This window comes from Sardina pilchardus, chromosome 21, assembly GCF_963854185.1.
Source record: "Sardina pilchardus chromosome 21, fSarPil1.1, whole genome shotgun sequence".
In the NCBI taxonomy this organism is placed as follows: Eukaryota; Metazoa; Chordata; class Actinopteri; order Clupeiformes; family Clupeidae; genus Sardina; species Sardina pilchardus.
This window is the reverse complement of record NC_085014.1, coordinates 12,331,489-12,351,488: the sequence shown is the minus strand read 5'-3', so window position 1 is coordinate 12,351,488 and position 20,000 is coordinate 12,331,489. Positions and strand designations below refer to the sequence as shown.

Below are 20,000 nucleotides of genomic sequence, written 5' to 3'. Positions count from 1 at the left end.
CCAAAAGCGTAATCACATTATCATACACTGGAGCACCAAAACAGAGCAGACCTCTCTAGGCAATTACAAAACGCTACATGGCGGATTAGCGGATCTCTATGTCACAGACACATCATTATCAAACTTCCCTATCAGGCATTAAATGAGTTATTTATTGCCATTCGAATCAATCAAGACCGAGGATAACAAATTTAAGGGTTGTAGATTGATTGGATAAATGCAATTCCGCAATAAATTATTAATTCACAGACTGAGACATAAAGAGCGAAAGGCTGTTTTGCTGGAGGGTGATTTCTTCGCACTTCGTAATTCCTCTCCTCCCCGTGCACACGTGTTCTTCTTCAGGCTAAGAGGTTTTATTTAAATGGGTTACATAGGAGGGTGGTAACTCACATGCAATCCGCACATATGCCTTTTGGCTCTTCTGGGTACCCGTAGTGCTCCAGGCTACACACTGACACCAGTAATCCTCCAGGCCAAATATCTTCTCCACCTGCTGTCGAGTGATATCAATCATCACCTGCATGATGGGCAGCCCTGTGAAGAGGAAACGCAAGAACGCAGTGAGAGCTGGAAACACACAGTTCATACAGACACACACACACAGACACTTGGAGACAGACACAAAGACACACAGACACACAGACACACAGACACAGAGAGAGAGAGAGAGACACTTGGAGACAGACACACATACAGAGAAGATAGATACATTCAGACAGAGACAGGTACAGAAAAAGGTAGAAAACTAGAACAAAGATGGAAACAGTAACTACTGCTCTGTATACTTAAACCAAGACACACACACACACACACACACACACACACACACACACACACACACACACACACATTTGGTCTGTAACTCAAAGGGCTTTTTGCTTGCTCTGATGCCATCTTAGGTGACAAAAACTTCAACGTCGTCCTTGCTACAATTCACAAAATCAAGTGGGTGTGAACAATGCAAACCAGCATTTTTCCGCCAGTCTCTGTTGTTTAGTCCGCAGCAGATAAATAAATAAAGCGCTTAAATATTTCAGTGAGCTTTCAGGAAGAGATATTTTCCTGTTATGAAGCATTTCAATCCACAGCGCACTGAGAGAAAACTGTTTTAAGAAATGTTAGCGGTGGAAAAAAGTACTTTATTGATAGCTTGCAACACCACTAGCAGCAACCTCGGGTGCTGGGTAAGAGGAAGAGGCATTTTTGTTTATTTATCTATTTATTTCTTGGCTTGTTTATTCATACACTTGTTTATTTATTTATTTTATCTGCAAGACTGGCAGCGATGTTAGCGGCTTAATGAGCGGATTGAGTGACGGATTGTCCAGTGCCGAGGCTTCACACAAAATAACGTACGATAACAGATGTGCACGATCAGCATCTATGTCACCCCGGCAAAAAAACACAGAGTCATGAAAAAATGCTGCGTTTTTTTTTCCTTTTCATTTGTAGGGGAGGGTACTAAAGATACTTCTTCATTTCATTACCTCTGAACCTTTGAATATAACCTGTAAGGCTTCTCTAAGAATCTTACTACTACTTGGACAGTCCCTCATCAGGTAATACAAAAAAGCACGACCTTGAAAAATGTCCACATCTCCCTCCCCTCTCTCTGACTCTCAATCTACCTTTCTCTCTCTCTCCACCTTTTCTCTCTCAATCCACCTTCTCTATCTCTACCTTTTCTCTCTCTCTCCCCACCTTCTCTATCTCTCTCTCTACCTTTTCTCTCTCAATCCACCTTCTTTCTCTCTCTCTCTCCTTGTGTGAACAGGCTACCTTGTTTTTCTCCTCCATTTTTTTGTGCCTACCTTGGCCTCTCAGGAGGATTGTGCCAGAGGTAAGGAGCTTTATATAAGATGCGGCGACCTGGATCCTCATGTTACACACTATTTGGCACACAAAGCACATAGCCTACACTCAACAGACAGACGAGCACACTCAAAACACACTACTAGCCAAACCAACATAACCAGTACAGTCATTTCCCGACTATTAGCCACAGCTTATACATTGATTTTGCTCATTTTTTTCAGCTATGAGGTTAGTATAGGGGGGTAGTTAATATGGTGTTGTATGTGGTTTTGCTTCTTTTAACTTGCATAAAACGGTAACACTTTACTTGACGGGTTCGTTCATAACACATTCATAACAGCTGTCATGAACTGCACATGAAGCATTCATGACTGTTTCATGAAGCATGACAACATTCATACCAACCCTTTCATGAATGTGGAAGACAAAACGTCAAAAACTTGTCAAAATAAAAGTCCAACAATCTAGTAATCCATATACAGGGTATTATGAATCCTCTCCAGCGTTTGTAAACATCTCATGAAGTCCAACAATCGCAAAGGAGCATTGCTGTCTTTTTTGTTTTAGCCAACCTGATCATGTCACATCTTAGTCAACGGGGAAGTCCAGTGTCCAGGAGAATTTTGTTTGTCTGTTTGTTTATTTTATGATAGTAACCTCTGAAGAATGCAATATTGTCTATAAATAGATATATAAAACAGGAATATCCAACAATTCAGAGGTCCACAAATGGTCAGTAGCCTAGTTCACTTCCCAGTATGATGAATACTTCACAACTTGTATAGTAAAGTGACATTTGAAGTAGACTTCATAAAATATTCATGAGATGTTTACAAACGCTGGAGAGGATTCATAATACCCTGTATATGGATTACTAGATTGTTGGACTTTTATTTTGACAAGTTTTCGTCATTTTGTCTTCCACATTCATGAAAGTGTTGGTATGAATGTTGAGTCACGTTTCATGAATCAGTCATGAATGCTTCATGTGCAGTTCATGACAGCTGTTATGAATGTGTTATGAATGAACCCGTCAAGTAAAGTGTTACCCATAAAACACTATTCTGCGGCTTATACACAATACAGCTTATATGCAGGAAATTATTGTAATGCAGTGCAATAACCAGGGCACCATGGCTATAACCACCAATCTCATAACAAGCCTTTTCCTTATCGAGTATCTCAAGTGATTACGTTGTTAGGACTGCAGGAAACCGTATTGCAGGAGAGTAATTAAAAACAAGGCAAACATGGCCGATCCAGGCCTGAATAAAGAATAGACCTTTCGAAAAGGAATGACAGAAATTACTGAGCAGCGTGGGGTTCATAGGCCCTCGCTCAGTGCAATCTGTCAGAGAGAAGAGCCGAGCGCATCAATCAGTGCTGAACGCGTCGAGATGAGGAGCAAAACAGGGAGGCACACACACACACTCCCACCATCACCCATGTTGCTGTGCGGGTAGTTGGGTAGAGAACATGTTATTATCTTTAGATCCAAATCAGCCCTAAAGCATGACTCGGGGCGTCAACAGTTAAGTGGCCCCCTCTGCCCACTCGCTGAAGCTTTTGGTGGTCAGTGCTGCAAATTCAAAAGCCGAGCTAAAAAAAAAAAAAAAAACACAACCCAACCCTTCTTTAATAAGCCTGTCAAATGCCAGGCTGCAATTAATTCAACAAAATTCAAAAGGCATGAAAAACACACAACTGTTTATTCATTTCTTTATTTTATTATTTCTTTATTTATTTTCCGTCTGTACAGGCAATTAAAAAAAAAGGCCTTGGCAACGGCGGAAAGAGTGATAATTGATTCACAGGATTCTGTGCTAGACTGCTAACACGCTCAACCTGTAAGGACGTTGGCAGTGTGTTCAAAATCCATTCCAGTGCATGTAATGGTTTTCAGGTATGTTAATTAAGATTTCCAATACCATACCGAATATAATCAACAGGACGAGACCAGCCAATGAAACAACTAAAAAAAAGAGAGAGAGTGTGATTGGCCCTGTAATTGTATTCCATTTCTACCGCTACCGCTTTCTTTGTAATTACCTGAAACTCTTCCCTGACACTTTCTTTAACATGTCGAAATGGAAGAGTAACTCACGGATTCCACTTCCATTCATTTTAATGAACCTCACCAGGCACTGATATCTTGCAGTTGCAGCTGAGGAGCTGGCATGGACACATGATCGATCTCCGTATGCCGATCTACCATACAAGTAACAGGGTTTGCAGCTTTGGCTAACTGTAACATAATTAACCACTTTATTCTCAGCGAAAACCAGACTTGCCATACGTAACAGGATTAAGGTCACCTTGAGATGATGCAATACACCTTTTTATTCAATTCTAAGTGCCGCAAAACGCTCCGTCTTGTTGATATTAATGCGCAATCGGGTCAGTTTATTTGCAACATCCACCAGTCACACCATATGGACACAGTGTGAATTCAATTACTTGATATTTATGTGCGCCAGCCCCTGCCACTGTTCATTATGGCGCCATACCTTCATTATTCTTCCTCCTCAACAGCTAGTTTGGACATGGACGGACGCATCAAACATACTGATAAGGCTCGGACATCAATTTTACACACATATTAAGGAGCGACGACGCCACTTCTGATTCAGGAGGGAGGCTCGGGACCGGTTCATTTTTCATGGGCTCGCCAAAGGTCAGCCGGTGAGAGGAGCGTCCCGCGCCACATTTCCGTCGCCGCGGCCAGCGGAACTCCGCAAATTGCGAGGGGGAGGCTCCGGAGGGGGGAGGCGGGTGGGTGGCTTTTAGTAACCTCTGGGTGACCCCTTTCTTCAAATCCCCCCTGGAGGTGAAATGGTGATTAAGGTAGACGTTTCCCTGCTGCCTTCCAACATCCTGCCCCGCGTCAATCACTCAGCCTGCACCCACTTTCGCGAGGGGGAGCGGAGAGTGCAGAGGGCTTTGGTTGGCTGGGGACGTGCTGCGGATGGCATCGACGACAGCCTGAGAGGGAATAATTCAGACGGCCTGAAAGCGAGCGGCTGAACTCTCTCGACTCGGTTCTCCCCTTTACCTCAAAGCGGCGGCGGCACCGCCGCTCCCCGCTGACGGAACGACTGTTTGTTCCCCGTCATGCTCCTACAGATGAGGCGCCAGTACAAAAGCAGCAGCAAGGAGATAACAAAAGAGACGCCGCGCGGAGAAGCGGGAAGCGTTCCGGCAGCCGGTTTCGTGCTTGTGTGTGTTGGTACTCGAATGGGCAACAAGGGCCATTATTCAGAGATGTTAGTCGTCTGAATGAGCAAGTAACGCTCTCTGCGTTTCCTGACAATGGCAGACCCTCTCTTTGCAATTGAGAAAGTGAGAGAGAGAGAGAGAGAAAGAGAGAAAGAGAAAGAGTGCAAAAGAATGCTCCGAATCCTCTCGAAAACAAAACACAAAACGCGAGCCGGGTCCCTCAGTCGGAAACTAAACATCGCCGGGGTCTCATTTCGTCCACTGCCAAGTCAATAACCCGGGCTTCGTCTGGGACGAGGGACTTTATTTTGCCATTCTCCTGCCCCCCCCGCCACCCACCGCCCCGCTCTTGTTTTTGCTTGCCGTGACCTCAATTCCATGGAGGTCATTTGCTTATCAAAAGGCGCACACTGAAACTGGCAGGTCGGAGTGTGTTTTCATTGTGGCCGAGGAAATTCAATTAGGGGTGGGCCGCGTCGGCAGTGCGGACCACGCCGAGGCTCATCAATGGCGGGAAGGATTAGGGTCCGGGCGACTCGCGCCGCGCGGCGTAGCAGAGCCCCAGGAGAGGGAGGTCAGTGAGGGGCTCATCAGGAAGGATGAGGGGGCTACATGGGCTTTTTTCCTGTACGTAGAACCAGCAGACTGGGTGACCAACCCCGGGAAACTGCTCCGTCTAAGTGTGTGAAGACTGATTTACTGCCTCGACGTAGTCTAGTACCTTCTGGAGTGTGTTGTTACACGCCGAAAACAGTCGGGCAAATAGAACCAACTCCCAGCTGAATAGCAGAGGAAGGCAGCACAACTAAATCCGTGCCAGAGAGAGAGAGAGAGAGAGAAAAGAGAGAGATAGAGAGAGAGAGAGAGCGAGAGAGAGAGAGAAAAGAGAAAAAATAACAGAGAGGAAAGTACAAAGGAAACAAAACTGTTCTTCTAGGTCAAATTTCTGATGCAAGTCCTCGTGCACGTACTGTACCACAGACGATTACAGATATCAAAGTTGAGTCTATGTTCCCTTGAGTGGCGCGGTTTGATGTGGAACCCATGTTGCCCAGGTTGCCCATTATGGCCGTGGCAGCGGTGAATCTGCGGAGTCATCACCGAACACTAATGAGAGAGAGCGCCCGTCCGCCCGCCTGCTCGGGCCTTCCTGCTCCGCACCGTGTTGCCACGGCAGCCATCCTATTAGGACAGCAAGGAAAGATCTTGTAAAGTCGACATCAAACAAACGGCTTGGGAGCAGTGACGTTTGGGGGGGTGGGGGGGTGCGTGCGACTGGGGGGAGGGCAGGGTCACCCCCCAGTCAGTAGGACACTCTTTTGGGGTCAAGGCTCCCAGCACAGTCGTGACAGCCCCTTTTCAAGTACGCCTTTGATTGAGCTGGCCATTTCTTTTTCTCTTTTTTTTTGCGTCGGTGGTAGATATGGTGGCCAAGGCCCCCCACCGCTGAAGCAAACCCTATTACAGATTATTCAAGGCTGACAAATGAGCAGCACAGGCATGTGTCCTCCAATCAATCCCACCCAGGTTCAGGACAATGTCATCTCAAGGTGAACTCAGCTCAGGCCTTCCTGCAGGGCTGTCACCGGAAATACGGTGTGCAGCAAGGGACAATCAGAACAGCATCCGACATGCGATTCTCTCTGTGTTTCTGTGGGAGTCACAGAAAACGGATGGATCAACAGAAGTCAAATACAATGTGATGGACAGAAAAGACTAAGCAGGGATTAAAGTCTAAAATTTGAAATATAACCAGACTAAAATAAAATCATTTTAGGGTGTGGACGTTCCAGGTTATTGAACCTTTAAGCAAAATAAGGTACTATCAATATCTCCCTTCAGAGCAGAAATAGTTATATATATATAAAAAAAAAAGATTGAAGACTGGTAATGATGAACTGAGGTGAGGATTACAGGATATTTTACCAATACAACTGCATAAAGCACAACTGTATAAAGCCATCTGTTTCTTCTCCATTTCAGACATTTTACTGAATTTACTTTGCTTTTCTAGATGCCTAAACACAATAAAATGCCTGAAACAAAGAATTGATCTGCAAACAATCAAGTTGCAGTACATTTTCAAATATTCTGGTGAAAAGTAACACTTTGTTGTGTTAATAATTTTATATAACTGTTCCCTATAGCTATGTTTCAACAGGAGTTGCTCTGGCAGTTTCACCAAAGAGTCTCAGTTGTTAACAGAAGCGATGAGATGTTCAAAACCACGGATTGGGCCGTAAAACTAAAAAATGCAAGTGATAGAATGGAATTGAAATGTCTTCATAGATTATTAATTAATCTGCTCGTGTTTCTGTCTATGAATCTTTTGGGGTTGTCAATAAACAACAAAACCTATTATCTTTAATACATCATTTCAAATTCACTGGGTAGCAAGCGCACATCAAATTTAACATGGGTGTGACAGATTGTCTGGTGTTGACACATTTTCCTCGCCATGCTTAAGAGCACATCAACACGTTCACGGGAAAACAATTTCATAGGGCTTTGTCTGACTCTGTGGTAATTATTTATCGAAAGTTTCATGCTAAATTGGCACCTTGGAGGATGAGGCCTTGTTTGTTATAGTATCAGATTGTCTTGTCTTTATCATGCCCTAGTGACAACAAGCAACAGCCCTGAAAATAAACCACAAATTGCATTCCACACCCCTCCCTCTCCTCATCAGACGCACAGGTGTTGAGTTTTTCAGGTCGTCTTACAGTGCTAATTTGCTTCTTTTTCAGAATTTGCGCCTCTGACGATGACTTAATAATACGCTTGTAGTTTACATGTGGTTAAAATGGCCGCCACAATTCAAGTGCACAAGTTCAACAGCCAGGGGCAGAACACTGCATATATGCTGCTGCAGTTCACTTGTTTGTTTTTCACAGTGTGGAGTATTATGCCATTAAAACAAATAACCCCAGCGCACTGGTTCAGCAGAACAACATTACACTACTGATTCTCTGTGCCATTATGACTCAGAGGGGTTTACTGCTGCTGAAACAACTTGACCCTCCGTCTATGACACCAAATATCAAACAGCTCAGCGGGAGCTACAGGGAGGATGGGAGTGAGTGAGTGGCTGGAACTAACAGGTTTTCATGAGAATGCACTTTCTTATGCACCACATTCACTACCCGAGATGGAGAGCGTGCGCGCGCACACACACACCCACACACAGACACACAGACACACACATACACCCCCCCCCCCACCCACACCCCGCCCCAGAGGAACACCTGAGATATGGCTGTGCCACATCACCTCTAATCACACAAATGGGATTACGGTCGGAACAGCGCGGGAGCGAGAACGTGGAATAACTGTCCGTCCAAGAAACCGTGTTCTCCCTGTTTTGTTTTCTCTCGCTCCGGGGCACGGTGCCATATCAGTGCTTGCACAGGTAAGAAAGAGTCCAAATCCCATCTGCTTGGAGATTGTTATTGAACCATCTATCCAAAAAAAAAAAAAGGAACACACTGCATAGCTGTTTCCGCCTGCAAGTCTACCTGTGGTTTGGTCTAGCGCTGCCTTTTTTGGACCAGGGGCCCTCTGTCAGCAAAGCTGTACTACAGGTAATCCAATTCGTGTTTCCTGAGCCAATCTAGATATTCAGTGTAGCTGGGAGCAGCCAGAGCCGGAGCCCTGGAGCTTGTACCAGCAGACAGCTAGAGAGCAAGCATTTGGATACGAATTAAAATGGAAATCAGAAGATGTCTGCCTGGCCTCAGATACATACAGTGCATTTTAAAGTAGGTTTTTTTTTTTTACCATATTACATACTTCTGTGGCAGGAGGCACAAGTTATTTTCTTGCTTTTACATGGAAATCCTTGTACATTTTCATGTACTGTATATTTAGGAGGCGATCATTTTTTTTCCTCCACTAAATGAATAAAGGATGAACACAATATAATCCCTCATTCAAGAAAGTGAATGCCGAATTATTTTCCCCAGCAAAACATGTAGCGGCTGATATCACTGGTCATATTTCCGACGCAGTGCAACAATTGTTTTCGACTAGCGCATATGACCCTCTAGTGTAATCTCTTTAAAAGACACCAGATATTGTATGCTAATGTTCAATCTGACTGCATTTGAAAAACTACTGACATCCACCGAGGTGGTTACTGGGCCGTAACACATGAATGAATGACTGAGAGAGCTCCCTGCTTCTGCTTGACAGGTAGGGAAGCTGCGTGAATTCCTATTTGTTTCGGCGCGTCGTGCGAACGCGACTGCCGAAACACTCCTTGGGGCCAGCATGCAAAGCAGAAGCTGTCACGCAACGCGTTTCTCCCTGCCCATCAGACCAATCTCAGAGGACTATTTAGCTGTCATGTTCCCGGACCCTCTCCCTCTCGCTCTCTCTCTCTCTCTCTCTCCCTCTTGCTCTCTCTCTCGGCTTCCCTATTTTTAAACCAATTTGAGTTGAGCAGGTGCTGATGGGGGAGCATTGTTAGGTGACAGGGACGCCTAAACACACATGCCAAACAAACAGCGCGCTGTATGCCAGATAGGCGATGACAAGGGCACTGGCACAGGCCGGGTCTGGGCCGGATCTGAGCCAATTGCGTGCCGGAGTTGGAGACTATGGGAGTGACTAATGATGAGGGGATGCAGACAAGATGGAGGGAGAGCTGAGGAAAGAGAGATAGAGAGATAGATACTGTAGATATAACGAGAGAGATATAGACAAGAGATACAGAACGGGCACAGGCAAAGAGAGAGAGAGAGGAAGTGAGAAAAACAGAGAGAGAGAGAGAGAGAGAGAGAGAGAGAGAGAGAGAGAGAGAGAGAGAGAGAGAGAGAGAGAGAGAAAATACAGACCGCGAGCCAAGCTAATAAGAAAATTGGAAATTAGAAAGTGAGCAGCTTTTTTTTTTTTTTTTTTAAATATCTCAGTAAATACACCCCTGGTCTCTAATTAATAAGTGTGAGAAAAATCTTCCTGGCTTCCTCTTAATTTGCATTCTAATATAAAGAAAATTACCGACTGACTAGAGTCCCCGCGTTCGCTCTCCTCCCGCCATACTAATGGCAGGATATGAGATCCTAGTCCAGGAAGTAGCTCACCGAGGAGCTGATCAGGGACGGAACTGGCCCACGTCTAGCAAAGGCCAAAGACCAGCAGGGGTGGGAGAGGTGGGAGTATTTCGATTGAGATGCAGTGCGGAGAGTTATTACTTTTTCTCCATTCAAACTCGTATGACAAGCCAACAATGGTGGGGACAAAAATCGAAAGCTACAGTATGTACAGTAGCAAACCACATAGCTGGCAATATTGATAATGTGTAAACTCTGGGCATGTGTGAACACTCTATGGATCAGTAAGGATCTGAAGGAAGGTTATGGATAGCCCATCAGTCTCTAACATTTTGCTTTTCGAGTTAAGAGACAGTTACATTATATTATTTCATTTTTATTTATTGGTGTGTTTTTCTGCAACTCCCAGGCATGTCGTGACTGTGAAATTCATTGCAACCTACAACAAGGCCACAGTTGGCTCTGGACGCAAAAAGTAATTACTTATTTGCTGCGAGCTATGGTCTGATTTGAAATGGATTTGTGTGGGAGTACAAAGGCAGCTCACAGTCAGGGAGATGGGACAGTGCTGCCAGCATTGTTGACTATCAACAGCTAATTTCACAACATTCAATCTGCTAATTGTGAGTGATTTAATTACACACGTAAAGTTTTGAATGTTCCGAGCCCTTTTTTGTCTTTCTTTTTTCTGTGAAGAGGGGAGGGGGGGGGGGGGGGGGGGAGTGGAAAAACACTACTCCAGTCCGTCTGTAGCCAATAATCTCACACACACGTACAGTACTGGGGCCAAGCAGACCAAGGCCTGCTCGATTAAGCGTCTAGTAATTCTCAAGAATTCTTTCATGAAATCTGTGGCGTGTCTTAATGCTACGTCTCATAGCTCTCTCTCAAACCCGTCTTGCCTCAATCTTCTTATCTTATCTCAATAAAGCTCACAACAGGCACAATTCATACTTTTTTTTTTTTTTAAAGGACCACTGTTCAGCGTCATTCGAAAAATACTTTCTCAAGGTATGCTGGTCGATGGCCGTGGCGTTGGAGCGGACATGCGTCGAACTGCGGCGCACTGCGGATGCAGCCTGGTCGGCCGAGCTGACCTCCAACATGCCAGTTAATGGAACGTTCAGGCAGCTGTGTAACTGCAGCGATTGACCTTGCCATCTGCTTGGGGTGCCCTGTAGCCAAATACCTCTCCCCCCCATCAGCCACCCAGACAGGATGAAATACAATTCCCATTACAGGCCAAGCAGCTAATAAGGCTTTATCAATTAGCCCCCATTGCTATTGATCGATGCGTAGCAGGTGGTGAGAAGCCATTATATTCATTTAGGAGTGTGTTGTCCTCTTCCTCCTCCTCTGGTTTCCTCTTGTTCATTAGCCTCCTCCTCGCAGACATATCGGCTTCTGCTTAAATTGTGGCTAGATCGTTCTCCGATACCGCACTAAAGATCATGTTTAATCACTTTTGCGGCCCATTTTATGCTGCCCGGCAGCCTCGATCATAAATCCTACACTGTCTGCAGTTATGTCAATGGGCCAGTGATGGGTGACCCCTAGACAAGTAAAGCTGATCTCATAATGGGGCCAAAAAATGGCAAAGCACCTTGACGGTGAGAGTCGTCCAGCGTGCAACTTCCCAGCTTTCATCGACCAACAACTGCATTTTGACGAGGCATATTTGATTAAGAGCATATTTAAGAAATCAGAAACATTCACTAGGAGGGCCTAATCCTGACAAAATATAATTTTGACTGAAGGGAAACCATCCCACTACAGTTCATCTGAGTACAGAACAGCTATTTTCCAGGGGCATTTAAGTGAATCATGACGGCCAATTTGATTTTCTTTTCTGTTCCCCCGAAGTCGGGATCGGCAAAGGATAATAAGTGCCATGGCAGAAAATGATTCATCAGATGTCCAACCATTAGACATTTCCCACTTTCCTTCCCTTCCACAGACTCTGTAGAAAAGGGATGGGAGAATGGGATTATGTTCCAGGCGACAACTCGATACGTGGAAATGAATAGTTACATTTAATCAAACGCATTAGGGTTGAGGTGGACTTAATTACGCTGTTCTTCAACGATGCAGATGGGCCGGCTTTGGCGACTCACACCAATTTTGGAGAATTGCCCATAATTCAGTTCTGCAGCAGCCTCGGGCTCTGTCCCTCCCTTATTCACACGTGCCACTTGGAAACTGCGGAACGGCACGTAATTGAGACGGCATAATAGGTCATTGTGATGTCTCATTCGTACCTGAAGCTCATTGGAATGCCAGACTGTGGCTTGCTGAATGGAAGTCAGGGGCATCAATTAAAACTGTGGTGCAAATGACGCTGGTTGTCTTCCAGCCTTGAGTGCTCCCGTGGAACTAAGAGGTGTGAACAGCAGGAGGAAGGGGAAAAAAAAAGGACTTTCAACTTTGTTCTTGGCACGGGAGAAAAAGACTTGTCACCCATTTGCGGCGGTGGTTTAATCACAGTGAAAAAAGAAGAAATCTGCTTCCTTAAAAAAAAAAGAAAATGCAGATCAAACAGAGGCAGTATTAAAAAGGCGGACATGCTCTTGAAGAACAATGCAGTTGTTTTACAAAAACAATTTCTATCCACTAGGCGTAAAAAAGTTTGTATCAAACAAAAGGCAGGTCTTTACAGATCTGTAGAGGATAAAATGACTGAAAAACTGCTGCAATAGAGGCTTTGTGGCCCAAACATTTTGACTGAAAATCAGTCATACTGCTTTGGAAACAGTCAATTATTCCTTCCCCATGGCAAATGTGAATCAACATAATTAGATCGGTTACGTTATTTTGTAAAATGCCATCCAGGTTTTTATGATGCTTTTAAAGACTAAGTGCTTTAATTTAGAGAAATACGGAGAGAAATTAATCAATCAAATGAAATCAAAGTAATAAAAATCAAAATAAATAGTCGACTTCTGGTGGATAGCAAATGTGTCTTCTCTGACTGACTGACTCAAACAAAACCAGCAAAATAACTCCATAAAAGAGATGAAACACTCATTAAGAACCGGCAGCCAAGGTTATGTTCCCAATTAAAATGAAAACCAGAGAGAAAAAAAATACTCCTCCCAGTATTTTGCTGGACATTGGAGTTAGAAGAAAGGAAATTGTATTACAAGTGGTTCAACGGGTGTGCTGTCCTAATCCATGCAAACACTCTGTCAGCATCGATTTTCTTTTGACAAGGAATGCCTTCATTTGTTTTGAATAAGAACCTCATCCCCTATCTTAGGGCGTAAAGCCTAACCCTCCCTCCCCGTTATACACAGGGTTGGAAGAGGGGACATGTGCCTTTGAACTAGCCAGAGAGAAAGGCGAGTGAGAAAAAAACAAGTGAGATAAGTTACTAGGGGAAGGTAATGAGAACCAATAGACTCCTGAGGAAGAATCAATACTGGACATGGATTCCCAGAGAGGAAGGACAAATCGCGACATTATTTCTCAGCTGAGTAAGAGCAGAGGGGTATGAGGCAGGGTCAAGCAAGCCATGCAGACAGATGGACCAGGGGGACATCAGTGAGCTGGCAAAACAATATGTTTTTACTGCGAAAGAAAGCTCACACACACAAACACACACACACACAAACACAGACATAGACACACCTATCCACACCCACGCACACACAAAGAGACACACACACACACACACACACACACACACACACAGACACACACACAACATCAACACACACACACACACACACACACACAGACACAGACACACACACAACATCAACACACACACACACACACACACACACACAGACACAGACACAGACACAGACACACACACAACATCAACACACACACACACACACACACACACACACACACACAGACACAGACACACACACAACATCCACCCACAGGCTCAAACTCAGAGGAGCCGCAGAGGAGGTTACGGGTCTGAAAACCGACAGGAAAACGGAAAACAAGAATTACCACAACATGCCAAGAACAAAAAAAACCACCAAAATAGATTCTAAAAAAAACACAATCAAAAAAAACAAACTAACTAACTAACAAAACAGACAGACAAACAAACAAAAAAAAAACAACTAAAAAGCACACAAAACTCCGGCAACTAACTTTTAATTGTGCCACTGGGCAGCGTGTGGAGTGGACAGCGCATCTCTCCCAGGGAAGGTGACCCCTACCAGCCAGACCTTGGAGAACAATGCTGACAAGTACGTGGGAGAAGCTGGAGCGGGGCAATCGATGCCAATACCTCGGAAAACTTATATGGCTGGACACCGCTTTGTCCTTCATCATAGCATGGGGCCGTCTATGGCACCTTCATTATCAGCTGTGTAGAGGCCCCGAGGAGGCGAAAGGAGGATGCTAGTGAACGCATCCGGGTGCTGGCCATGTGACGGCGATAGAGAAGCGAGCCTGTTTGTACTAGCGGGCTAGCTACGCTGCAAATGGCCCATAGTCATTACGAGCTAGCAAGCTGTTGCCTACAGTGTTAATGTAATGTGCTCATAAACAGAGGGGTTTATGGGGCACATCATGTTCCTTAAGCAGGGCCCTTCCGTCAGGATAATCAATTAAATCAACTGGAAGGGCACTCAGAGAGCGCAGGTCTGACCCGTCGAGGCCAAATGTCGCCATGCTGTATGGGGCGATAGAAAAAGGGAAACTGAAAAAAATGTGGGTCCATCCAGTGATTCGGATCTGCTCAAAAATGTAATGGGTCATGTTATGTCTTACAGTATCACCAAGTTTCATGAAAACTGGATAGGTAGCTTGGGCGCCATCCTGCCTCCAGGCATACAAACAAACAACAAATAAACAAACAAACAAACTGACTAACTAACAACACCATCATTTCCTGGAAAGGTCACTAACAAGCAATGACTGAGGGAGAGAAGGGACAAACAGTTCGACAGCTGAGTTGAGTAGCATTACCTGCTGTCATCATCTTACACTAGGGCGGAGCTCGCCATCCATTGTGGGGGACATTTTACACCATTGTTTGCGACATGCAAATAAACACAGCGGAGGCGCAAAAAAAAACCTGACATGAAACAAATTATCCCCGTCCATCAAATCTAATTACATACATTTAGCAGCATCTGTCAAATATTCCACATCTCACATGGTGACACGGATAGATTATCAGACTCGCATGGTGACACGGATAGATTATCAGACTCGTCTCTGACACAAACAAACAGACGACGGAGGATGAAAGCATGGCATTTCTGCCTCCTCTTCCGCGCCCTTCTTCTCGTAAAAAGCGGGAGCCAACTCCTGTGCTCTGAGCCTTTCGCTCCGCCATGTCATTTAGCAGTCAGCTGCTCACAAACGCCTGTCAACCGGTGAATTGTGGGTTTGAGGTTACAAATCACTTCTGGATCCGCGGCCCATATAAGGGAGTAATGAAAACAAACGCTCGTGATGGGAGAGCGCCGGTAGCCGGCCTTTTGAGGCGAGCAGGGATACGCCCACGTGTGCACACAGGTGTGTGTGTGTGTGTGTGTGTGTGTGTGTGTGTGTGTGTGTCTAATACTGCATTTGTATGCATCTGTGTGAGTGAGAGAGAGAGAGAGAGAGATGCATGCAGGCAGATAGACAGACAGAGAAATCACATGTATGTGTGTGCGTGCGTGCGTGCGTGTGCGCGCGCGTCTCTGAATGTCTGCGTGTGAGTGTGTGCGAGAGACACACACGCATGAGGATGGTGACAGAGAGACTAGGACATGCAAACAGATGAGCTGTGGGTCTGTCTTGACGATCATAAATAATCATGAGCGAGACCTGCGGATCATGTCCACAAGCTGTCTGAGACAAAACAGATCCGCTCGTCACTCTCGGCACACCAGAGCAGCTCATCAGCATGCTCGAGCTCGGCAGAGAAAATACTGACAGTCTTCATATCAGACGTCTGAAGTGAAGGAGGGGAAATATACCTCCAGGACAAGGCAGCCCCCCTCTATTAGAGACCACTTTTAATGACGGGGAGAAAAATCCTCGCTGGTAATTTTTTTTATGAGTAATTTAATAGGATTGCAGTTTTTGAAGGTCTTTCGGTTGCCTTTATACACATTTGAGATAAAACTGAGATGATATTTCTGGTGGTCCCTGGGGGTCTTGGTGCCATTAGCCTGCTGTCGGAAAAGAATAATCATAACTCAAACCAAATGAAAATATGTAATGAGCAATATCTGTTGATGGTGAATCTGTTGAATATCTGTAAGTCATGCTGCCTTCACATGTTATGGGGCATAGCGCTACTACATTATGTATGAAAATTGATTAAATAGAAACGGACAGAAAAAAAAATATGCTGTTAAAATGGACATTGACGTTCTGTGCCTTTATAATTCAGCAGTTTCTTTGACGTCCCTGGGGCTGTAGACACTTTAGAATAGGCAAAAGAGGCCTGTTAGGTAACTTAGTTGACTCAGTCTCCACTCTGCTACTGTATGACTCGGTTCAATCTCAATTCAGCTAATGATGTTATTTTAAGTTGAAACCCTGCATGCATCGAGCTGCTTCAAGTGAATTCAGCACTGATTCATAGTGCCATGGCAACGCAGTTCCATAGATGCAAATGCAACAGCACTTAACCTAGATGAAGAAAATTAACCCTAGGAGTAATAAGGCAGAGGAAATTACTGCAGCCAAGCCAGAGATACAAGCTCCTCTCCCAATGCACATTAGACCAATTAAATTACATTGGCTAGGCCCTAACATATCATCATTTTTCCAAGAAAAGGACAAGGCCATGCTCTACAGTGTCCGGTCCACCGTGTCCACAGCTTTAGTGTTCAGGGGTTTGATGTGAGCTGTGTTCGAAATGCTCACTCGTTCACTACTGTATATAGTGCACTATGTAGTGAATCAGCCATTTTGTAGTGGTCTGAGGTGGTTTGGTATGGTTTGGGTGGTTTGGTGTGGTCTGAGATGGTTTGGGGTGGTTTGAGGTGGTTTAGGGTGGTTTGGTGTGGTGATGTGCAGTACCTGTGGCCAGGTTGATGGTGTGCTCAATAACATGGAACTGCATGGAACTGCATTTTGGTTTGGTGTGGTTTGAGGTGGTTGGAGGTAGTTTGGTGTGGTTTGGTGTGAGTTTGAGGTGGTCTAAGGTGGTCTGGTGAGGTTTGGGATGGTTTGGGGTGGTTCGGGGGTGGTCTGAGGTGGTTTGGGTGGGTTGGTGTGGTCTGAGGTGGTTTGATGTGGTTTGAGGTGGTTTGGGTGGGTTGGTGTGGTCTGAGGTGGTCTGATGTGGTCTGAGGTGGTTTGGGTGGGTTGGTGTGGTCTGAGGTGGTTTGGGGTGGTCTGAGGTGGTTTGGGTGGGTTGGTGTGGTCTGAGGTGGTTTGATGTGGTCTGAGGTGGTTTGGGTGGGTTGGTGTGGTCTGAGGTGGTTTGATGTGGTTTGATGTGGTCTGAGGTGGTTTGGGTGGTTTGGGGTGATTTGAGGTGGTTTGGGGTGGTCTGAAGTGGTTCCGTGAGGTCTGAGGTGGTATGGGGTGGTTTAATGTGGTCTGAGGTGGTTTGGTGTAGTCTGAGGTGGTCTGAGGTGGTTTGGCGTGGTGATGTGCAGTACCTGTGGCCGGGTCGATGGTGTGCTCGATGACGTGGTCGTCCTGGTGCACCCAGTCGCCGTTGCACTTGAAGTAGATCTGCGTGGCGGGCGTGGAGCGGCACGTGAGCGTCACCGGCTTGTTCTTCACGATGTACACGTCGTCCGGCTCCACCAGGAAGTGCGGCAGCAGGTCCGAGAAGGCCGCGGGGACCGCGTGCGTGACCGGGGCGGCGTGCTCTGCACCTGTGATGGACAGAGGCAGACAAAGAAGTGAGGGAAAGACAAGAGAAGCACTTTAGAGAGGCACGTGCACACAAACACAAAACCCTCAGAGAGGAGTGAGGCCTCAGAGGCATCTTTCCCAGTGCCCTCTTTTGTCTTCCTCGCTTCTTTCAGTCTTTCTTTCTCTCCTTCAAAAAACGTTTGTTTGCGCTTTGGAGTGTGACAAATAGGGCTTTTACAACACCAAACAGCCTAGTTTCCTCAGCTTCCGACGGGAAAAGCAAGGCAATGTCAATGTCATAGAAACGCTTGTACTGACACAGTCAAGGCGAGCTTTTTCAGTCACTTCCGATTAGGCATTTGTTGACAAATCACTGTAAACATTACTGTAAGGTCTAAATATAAACCCAGTGAAGAATCCACACTGTGTCAGTGAGAGTGTGTGTTGTGTGGTGCTAACAAACGTGAAAAAGATTTGGGTTGTCTGATAGCTCTGCACGCATTAATATGGCATGATTAAAGGCCTGGGTTTTCGAGTTTAATTTTAATTTGTTAACAAAATTAGAAAAGATCAGCCTCCGAAGACACATGCACACACACGCCCACGGCCATACACACACACACACACACACACACACACACACACACACAGTTTATTCAGACAAAAACTCACCCAGGCATATATCCCAGAACACACACACACACACACACACACACACACACACACATTGTCTACTGAACACACTCATATGCACACACACACACACAAACACAGTATCTCCAGAGACACAAATGCTTGCATACACATACATACAGAGAGAGAGAGAGAGAGAGAGAGAGAGAGAGAGAGAGAGAGAGAGAGAGAGAGAGAGAGAGACAGACAGAGAGAGACATACACAGACACAGAGAGAGACAGAGCGAGAGGAGAGAGAGAGAGAGAGAGAGAGAGCAAATGCTGCCTTGTTAGCCACTCTACAGTAACAAAACCATGGGAGCGAGGAAGGAAGTGAGCGAGCGAGAGCGGCGATCAGCCGAGTGGCCTTGTCAGGGCTGGCCGGGGGCGGGAGAGGAGCCCATCTTTTGTCTCTCCGCTGTTAATCACAGCCTTTTAAGATCACGGCGCGGCGCAGACCACCGGCCATAAATCCTCTCCCTCTCCCTTCCCTTCCCTGAGTGACCGGCCGAGAGTGGCGCATGGCGAGGCGACATGCTCCACGGGCTCTCCTTCCCCAGGCCTTTAACTCCATCCTGGTTAGGCCGCGCGGGAGAGAAGTCGGAAGTGACAGGAGTGCTGAGCGCTGACCGACAGCAGATGTCACAACTCGGCTTACAGTTACGCACGAAAAACACACAAACAACTAAATAACTTCTGTCTCGGCTTTTTTCAACTTCATTCTCCTTGAGGACACGATTTATTTAGAAATTTAATTATTTACTGGCTTCCTTACTTACTTGCTTGTCAATCATTCGTTACCATGGGAATGAGGCAGAGGACAAGGCAAACGAAAAAACAGCTTGAAGGTAGCGATGGAAATGTAACGGCGGTGATCAGACAAACAACGGGTCACGATGAGCAAGCTACTTCTCATGTTTTGATAAACAGATTTTAAACAACTAACATGAAAGAGGCCAAGAGAGGCAGAACAATAGAGACAGAGAGAGAGAGAGAGAGAGAGAGAGAGAGAGAGAGAAAGAAGCAGAGAAAGAGAATACAGACAAACAGAAGAGAGATGAATAGATAGACACAGAGAGAGGAGGGATGACAAAAAAGGGGGAGACTGAAGTAACGGGATTGTAGATGGTGGATGTTTCCTCTGCACCACTGGGCTGTGTTGTGGGTTGTGGGCTGTTTGAGCCTTCCAGCAGCTTCATTTGTTAGCCGCAGTGTGCTATTCTTTTTTTTTCCTGAGCCCCTAATTAAGACAGAATTGTTAATTTATCCTTTTCCACCCACAGATACAGAACAACAATTAAGCGTGCTCTTGGTCTATATTTATGTTTTATTCACACCATCTTAAACACGTCTCCAACACAATGTTTATTCTGTAACTATCAACACAGAGGGATTGTGGAGGACGCTAAATGACTGAGCTCAAATGAAGGCAGATGATATGGAGACTGACGAGTTGATAAC

General features: G+C 45.5%; 1 protein-coding gene across 1 annotated transcript in view; it reads right to left on the bottom strand.

Annotated features, from left to right (window-relative positions):
• The window catches only part of unc5a (unc-5 netrin receptor A), a 152,321-nt gene that overhangs the window by 60,512 nt on the left and 71,809 nt on the right, over positions 1 to 20,000 (bottom strand). The window contains 2 exon segments of the mRNA XM_062524624.1: positions 394 to 537; positions 17,666 to 17,887. Coding sequence (XP_062380608.1) covers positions 394 to 537; positions 17,666 to 17,887 — 366 coding nt within the window.